At 38.2% G+C, this 8,030-nt stretch overlaps 1 protein-coding gene across 4 annotated transcripts; it reads left to right on the top strand.

The window, feature by feature from the left end:
• The first annotated feature begins 790 nt into the window (after positions 1–790).
• LOC131768276 (uncharacterized) lies at positions 791–5,874 on the top strand. 4 transcript variants are annotated; one of them, XM_066163958.1, is made up of 6 exons: positions 791–920; positions 1,068–1,264; positions 3,343–3,422; positions 4,180–4,380; positions 4,743–4,886; positions 5,341–5,874. In XM_066163958.1, the coding sequence occupies exons 3-6, from the start codon at positions 3,357–3,359 to the stop codon at positions 5,461–5,463; spliced, it is 534 nt and encodes a 177-aa protein (XP_066020055.1). In that variant the 5' UTR covers positions 791–920; positions 1,068–1,264; positions 3,343–3,356; the 3' UTR covers positions 5,464–5,874. The 4 variants fall into 4 exon arrangements, with proteins under 4 accessions (XP_066020055.1, XP_066020054.1, XP_058939993.1 ...); XM_066163957.1 differs by having other exon boundaries at positions 809–920; positions 1,096–1,264; XM_059084010.2 differs by lacking the exon at positions 1,068–1,264 and having other exon boundaries at positions 820–920.
• The last annotated feature ends 2,156 nt before the right edge of the window (positions 5,875–8,030 follow it).

The raw sequence follows: 8,030 nt of genomic DNA, 5'->3' as shown, positions 1-8,030 counted from the left end.
TATACGATAGTACGAGTTGTTAAAACTTATGATGGAAATTATTCTACATCAGTGTAACGCTAATCTGCACGAAATACTCATTTAGTTACGACACTCACTACTTACGTAATATACTTTGATTAGTCCAAAGAGATCTGTTGGTACAACTGGGTAATTTAACATTGTCAACTGAGTTGAAACAATGCAACTTGTTGGCATAACTGTTGCCGTTCAAGAATTAAGTTAAAGAAATTCCTAAATGTCACTGTCTCCTTGACCCTTATCCAGAAGAGAATCTGCGTACCTACCCCTCCCCTAACCCAATAACATTTAACTGATGACAAAAAAAAAAAAAGGGTTAATGTTGGATTAGGGGAGGGAGGGTGCGCAGATAGTGCGGTTAGCCAGATACTGGGGGGAAATCAGTTCAATTTTTTTCGTGAGAGACCGGTACACAACTGAAATCCTCCCCCCACGGGAGATAAATAACGACGTTCCCTTATAAGAGGGTCTCAGTCAGGTTAACTGTTAGCCGTAATACGGCAACAAACTTCAGCTGTTAGGCTCTAAATTGGACAAATTGTAACCGTCAGTCGTAAAAAAAAGTTTATTGTGAAGATTTCCTTTCAATCGTAACGGAGTGAAACCAGTGTTAGCTGTAAAATGGCCAAAACATGAACCGTTAGCCGTAAAAGCCATCACTCCGGCCATTAAGACTTTTTACCAAGCAAGCGTTTGATTGACATTGGTTGTGGCTTTCACATGACTTTAAACCGAAAATGGAAGACACATGATTGTCAGTAAAAAAATACGCCTCCGTTGTTTTCGTTGTATTTTTTGGTTATTAATGCTCAAGAAGTTAACTGTTTAAGAATGTTCTTGTATCTTATTTGACCCTTCCTTAAAGCAAAATAGTTTCCACGTGCACCGCGAACTTGAAGGTCAGTAGACAGACATTGTCCAGTGTTTAATTTGTTCTGTAGCATAATTTGATCTTCATCGTCCAATGTTTCCGCATGGTTTCATAGTCTGAAAGGCGTGCAATTTAAATTTTAAACTAATCCAGTCCACCATTTGAATTACATAAGCGACCTGATCGAAGATTTCGCGCTATAGGACTTTGGATCATAGAGTCGGGTACGAGAGAGGACACAAGTCTCATTAGGGGAAAAACCGGCGTACGAACGAACACCTGGAAGCGTGTGGAAAAGGGAAAACTCTCCCGATTTCCCGCTCTATCCTAACCATTTTGTGCGATACTCTAACTCCGTGTAACGTCTTCGAGGTATGTATTTTAAAAACAGCGACTGGATCTTCAGGGATCTATTATTATGATAATATACATATAAATATTTATATAAAAACAAGAAAAACAGCGTAATAAGAAATATAATGCATGTTCTTTAAATAGCTCTAGTAGTGGATGTTTATACAGGTAATGGAAAAATTTAACCGCTTTCCGAATACATGTAATAACAAAAATAACTGAATCCAAAACAGACAAGTCCATACAGTACAACTACTGCTCGCGTGAAAAATTATTATGTAGACTATCAAAACCACGTGACGGGCGCGAATGTCACGCGATGATATGTTAACGAAATGGTTGTGCAAAAGCGGTTTGCGAGTTATATCCAAATACCTGGTAAAACGGATGGAAGAGATAAACCACGTTACCTTAGAAAATCTGAAACAAAAATTTAACTTTCCAGATTAGTTTATCGTGTTTTTAAAGAACCGCGCCATGCTTATCACTAGCAGCTAATATCAAGCGGTTATTCTGTTTCAACGGCTTTAAAAAAATGCCTCATGCTGGCTGTATCGGTTTCATCTGATGCATGCACTGCTCAAAGTCTAACGTTAAGCTTTCACCTTTGTGATCCGCGGCAAAGGTTTAGTATTGGAAAACTACTGTAACAGCTGTAAATCGCCACCGAGCGTGGAGGCTGTAGACGTCAGTCCAAGAAAAAGGTAGAGTTGTTCGTCAGCCTGAATTCTGAATTAGCCTGCATGCAGGCTTTGCTTGGTAGTCTACAGCGTGGCGAACACGCGAGAACCGTGGTGATGAGCGTATCGATCTTGCGACCTCGCTACTGTGCCAAAGCCTCTAGTAGAGCTTGCAGCTAATCTTCAATTATATAAGACAAATTTTGACGTTTTGAGTTGTTTTAGGCCTCGTTAGAAACTGATGATAGTGTTAGGGAAGGGAAAGTGCATGGAAGTCAAAATTGGCGATTTCGATGTAGCAGAATTTATCTTGAGGCAATCTGAACAACCGTATTTATTCAGTGGAATTTTAATAGATTGAAAATAACTTATTCTTGGAAAAACCTCTGATTGTTTTGTTTCATAGATCCTTCTCTCCCGCTTTCCCTTCTACTCAAGCTTGGCTATCAGAAAATAGTAACACTTGCAGATTATTCAGCGCTTAACCCTTTAACTCCCAAGATTTCATTAGTAATTCTCCTTACTGTCTGCCAAACAATTTATGTGATGTTTGTTTGGAGAATTTGGAATTGGATCAGCCAACAATCTCCTAATTGATATTTTCCTTTATTCTCATTACTAGTCTGCTTGATATCATATTGATAGTGTAAGGAGAAATTCTCTCTCGATCACTAGTGGGACTTAAAGAGTTGAAGGGGTGTGAGATGAAGAAAAATGGTTCTTTTGCCACCAACAATGGAACTTTATTGAGAATTTTTCATCTTCTCCAGATTAACATACATACATACATAATACATAAAGGACTCTGAAAGCCATTGAATAATATTGTTTCTAGCCTCACAAAAGATACTTAAACTGACCCCCAAAGCAATATAGGTGAGGCAAATCTAATCTCTTCATTTTCCTGTGATGTAATTGGCGTACATTTTTGTTTTGGAAAACAAAATGAAAAAGGGAAAACGCGCTCTGCAAGTTTTTATTTTAAAAAAAAGCAAAAGAATGAAAGGTGAGAAGCAGAACATCCCATTGTCGATGAAATTTTATCAATTGCAAGGGAGGATGAGGTACCTCGCTCCTGTTATCTGTTAAATATTTCGTTTTAACGTAGCATGTGTTCAAATTGTACCTCAGCTTTTATTTACCTATGATATTTGATATGAAATTTATCCAATTTCTATAATTTTCAATATCGTTCATGAGGTTTGGAATCGTAATTTCAACTACTAGGATCTGTACTTGGCATCGAAGAACTGTTTTATGACTTGCGAGTCTACTAGGAATCTACAGGGAAAAATAGTTACACATTGTTTCGATTTGGTCATTTGTAAACCGCTTTAGAGTTTTCGTTGCTAGCCTCTTGGTTTCACATTCTCCGCTATTTGCATAAGTTTACTTAAGCTGGTATTTAAATTTTAGACAAGGGACGAAGCATGCCGGCCTCTGTGAATTCTGGCCCCTTGATGACCCTTCAAGGAATTCTGAAAGTTCTAGAAATTGTAAGTTTTACGATCAACGAAATACAATTATCAAAAATCCCTGTATGAAGGCTGTGCGCACTGGCAGGGGGGGGGGGAGGGGGGGAGGGGGGAGGGGGGGGAGTAAGCCGTACGGCCTTGTGATATATGAGCTGAAAGATAGAAAAAGGAGGAAAAAGACAATCCCACTTAGTGAATAATTACAGATACCAAAATTTATGAAAGATACAAGTTTATGAAATGCAATTCTTTTAATTCGTTTGAAAGGTTTATTTTTTTTAGAAAAAACATGCATAAAAAGACAAGTGGAATGTGAAGAAGATAGAAAATGAGAAAAAGTGAGAGGGACTGGACAGAGTAAGGTAGAAGAAAGGATGAGAACCAAATAAAGAAACTGAGGGACAAGTCATTATTTGTCACGGGAGGGGGGGAGTGGGAAAGGTATTGGGGGGCTTTGGGGGATCATACGGTATCGGGGAAACAAAGGAGGATAAGTAGTCGTTAACAACGTTTAGGGGAGGGGAGGGCGATTATTATGACTAGTGCTTATTTAAAAAAATGAGGATTACTGGCTCTCATATTTTTCATTTTATTTTTAAATGATATGAACAGGGTGTTAATTTGGAGGACGGTGAGGGATCACATGATTTTCAGGGGGGAAAGAGGGGATCAGTAGTCGTTAACAGAGTATAAAGCGGGAGATTGTAATGACTGATCACTATTTACAAAAATGAGGGTACTGGCTCACATATATTTCTATTTTAACTGATGTTAACAGGGTTCCATTTGCGTGGCGTTTTCTTGCCTGGCTGAATTTGACCAAAAATATGCGCTCTTTTGGCATGAGGAGTATCGATCGCGGTTTGACTTCTTCATGGCGGTGTTTGCTACAGGCTGGATCGTCGTCTTGTGCGTGTTTCTGACATTCATTTTTATATCGGAAGGGAATATAACAACTGGAAAGAACTGGGATATTCTGGTGAGTATATCAGTACCGTTGATGTGGATCGAAAGTGACTGAAATTTGTTTTGAGAAGTATCTAAATTTGATTGAGAAAAAGCCAGCAAGGAATGACCCTTTTTTGTTTTTACAGTAGAATCATGATAACTTGCGAGCGGCGACGGAGCGAAGGATCTGGCGAGAAAATTCCATACCCCCCACGGAATTCGCCTATGCTCGCTTGGCTCCCCCTGCTGGCTTTTCGCGGGCTTCGCTGTTTGTGCATCGGCGCTAATGAAACCTACTCGCAAGATAGAATCTCTATTTCTTAAATCCTGGTTTCCTTGAAACTCCAAATAATTTGACTAATTTCCCGCTCTTCTGATTTATCCTCCATGCAGCTCCTAGTGTTCTACATTGTGTTTGTGATGCTGTTTTTAATCTCCTCCTCTCTCATTGCGGACATTTTGAGGGACATGTACAGTGCCAATTGGCACAAAATTCCTCATCGCATGAGCTCCACCCACGTTCTGACTGTTTCTGTGGTAAGTGCATGCAAAAAATGCCAGTACTAGATAGGGGAAGGGGGTATTCTCGACATAAGTATGACCGCCGGGGGTGATCCCACCTCCTTGAAAAAATTGACTTGGGCAACTTAATTACCATAACCAACAATCGAACGTGGACCTTGTCATGAGGAAGTTAGCGCGCTGGCAGTTTAACCACCGTTTCTGTCTCTACTTCATTGATTTAAGATACTTAATTTGCCATATCTCAGCGTAGATGCTGTGGCAATCGTTTGAACCCAGTATCTTGCTCTGCAGCTCAGTCGCGATTAGACTGTTCTTGTTTAGTTAGTCTCTAAGTTGATCCGATTGCAACTCTGTTTAGACATACGAGAACATAAATATCTCATTTCATCAATGTTTGAAATTCATCCTATAATAGCTTTAGTTCCTACTTTTTCATTCATTATCTCTATTTCCTTTTTTTCTCCAGTGTTGTGGCTTTGTTTCGGCGGCTCTGTTTCTTATGGATTCCGCGATTCTGTATACGAAAATCAACGGCCGGCCTGACGATGAAACCTTGCCTGACCCTAACCCTAGATTTTACTTAGATTAGATTTAATTAAACCAGAGCAGTTAGTAGAACGTATATGCCATGTGATGCTCACATGCATCCTTTTTAAAGTGCATTGGAGGAAATGCAATGCCGGGGAAAGGTGTTGGCAGAAAAACTCCAACAAGTATCTTTTCAACAATACTCCTGCGCGTCATGATCCTGTTTCTACATCCTTAACCTTAATGGGCCATTTCCGAATCAACTTTTGCCTCTTTTTCAAAACGAGACCTGGTGCTCAACCATTCGTATGAAAAATGAGTTTAATTTACATCTGAATGAGAATCTTATAGTTATATAAAAACAGATCAGCACCAGGACTTGCTTTGAAAAGAGGCTAAGGGTAAGTCGGAAATTAGCTATTCTTTATGGTCAGACTCTCAATAAAAAAATATTTTGTGATCTTTTCTAAAACGACCCTGAATCTGCTATATAATGAACTTTTTTTTATATCCCAAATGAATCAAGAGGTCAACAGATTTCCCTGCGACTGTGATTATATGACAATCATGTATGTGAACAGCGGTTGAAGAAGTTAAATGAATATGATGGAGATCTTTGCCTTTTTTTCATTATAACTCAAGAAAGTTTATTACAGCGAATATCGTTGTCATATTCACATTTCCCTGTTTCATAATTTTCTTGATCCGACCCCTTCCTCAGAATAGCGCCAAATTTTCACTGCCAAATTAGTTTGTTGTCTCGTGATATCAGTGTGCCCATGGCATTTTTAATGGGCTACGTTAATCAATGGAATCATTATTAGTGTCAGTAGACGTTGCCTTAAGCTAAATGGAGATTATAAAAAAGAAAAGTTTGTCCTAAAAAACATGCTACTTCTATCTCAGCCTTAACGTGGAAAGTGTCTACAAGATCCTAAAAGTATTTACTAATTTTTGCGTGCTGCGACTCCAAAGGGAACCTTATCATTGGACAATTGACTTCAAAGATTCGACTATGAACGTCGCTATTTTTAGGGCAGTTCAAGAAACCTTGCCGCTTTTCTTGAAACCTGACTTATAAAAACGCAGGTGCTACTGAAGAGCCTCTTGAGGTGTTTAAGTCAACATTTTGCAGAAAGGAAAACCTTCACAAAGATTAAACAAACAATAAATTGGAATTAGTTTTGATGAATTAAATTTTTTTTTTAACAAAGGTATTGTCCCTCCTGGTTGAGATGTTCTGCTGTAAAAATGATAAAAAAAGATTTTGAAAAAGACGCAAGAATAAAAAGATATTCAATAAAAGTTACCACAGAGAAATTAAATTATGAGCAAATGGGACCATCTGACCCCAAAAGCGAATTTCAGTTTAAATAATTTAAGAAAGTAAAGCCTGAAAAAATAAATAAGGCTTAGAAAAGATTCGAATCCGTGCCCATCAAATTTTGCTTTGGCATTTTACGATGAAGCTTATATGGAAGAGGGACCAAACTTGTCGTATCTTGAAGGGGCGGGATCGAGTTCTGTCGATACTCCAATGCCTTTTTTCGGACTTAAATATCGGATTTATCGAATTTTATTTCATGCGAGGGTATCTATTTGTTTGTTGTATACACAGTTCAAATAGGTTTTTATTTTTCAATATTTTTGTGATGAGCAATTTCATATATGGGCCCATAACCAACGCACCAGCAATATATTTAACAGGAGTTTAATTTCCTGACGACTCGACCGAACTCTTCTATTTACAAGCCACTGCTTGTGGTTTCTAAGTAAAGTATTACGAACATAATACATCAAGAGCGGTACAACTAATTACAAGATTGGAGATAACATAGGAAATATAAAATAAGAAGAAATTTGTATAACATAGGCAATATTAGTAACGTAAAAAATATGGGACACTCGACAAAAGGGCAATTAACCTAACGATTTTGGAATACGGCTGGCATAAGAACGTACCAACGATTGCATTTCAACTCGAGCTCACACCCTTTTTATTTGCATGATCCTCGCGAATGTCAAACTTACATGGCTAGCCGCGCGGACTGGTGCTAGGAGGGGGATTGGTTTCTATAGGCCACAAATAGTAAATTAACTTACGCCACCAAGTACCAAACACCTGTAGTAGGTATCACTTTGCACAATGCTTGAGAAGTTTACTTTTATAACACTTCCTTTATATCCTGTGCCTGTCTTTATTAATTCAGATCACTTTTCGTGCGTTAGTTTGTGAACAAAGCAATATTACATACCGTCCTTATAGTTACTCCCTTCAATTCCTTGTATTAAGTACCATCGATAAATTTTTGTCGCCAAAAAAAACTGGCGAAGAAGAACTTCCTCAAATTAGGAAATGCCTGCCGGATAATTTAGAAAAAAAATATTTGTTACTAATTTATTGAATTGGGAGTAGTATCGACTTTAAGAGCGACCTTGAACGTGAACGTGAAACGTGAGTTGCAATTGATTGGTTATATAAAGTGCAATAATTCAAACAGATTTGAGGTTGAAAAAATTGATGAAAAGGTCTTCGATTGATCGCAGACTGAAAAATAAATATTTTGTGGCACATTTGTTTAATCTTCACCAGCGTTTACCTGTAAGCGTAAGTAGTCATGGATACAG

Source organism: Pocillopora verrucosa, chromosome 3, assembly GCF_036669915.1.
Source record: "Pocillopora verrucosa isolate sample1 chromosome 3, ASM3666991v2, whole genome shotgun sequence".
In the NCBI taxonomy this organism is placed as follows: Eukaryota; Metazoa; Cnidaria; class Anthozoa; order Scleractinia; family Pocilloporidae; genus Pocillopora; species Pocillopora verrucosa.
Note: the sequence above shows the minus strand (reverse complement) of the source record. Positions and strands in the feature narration are given on the sequence as shown.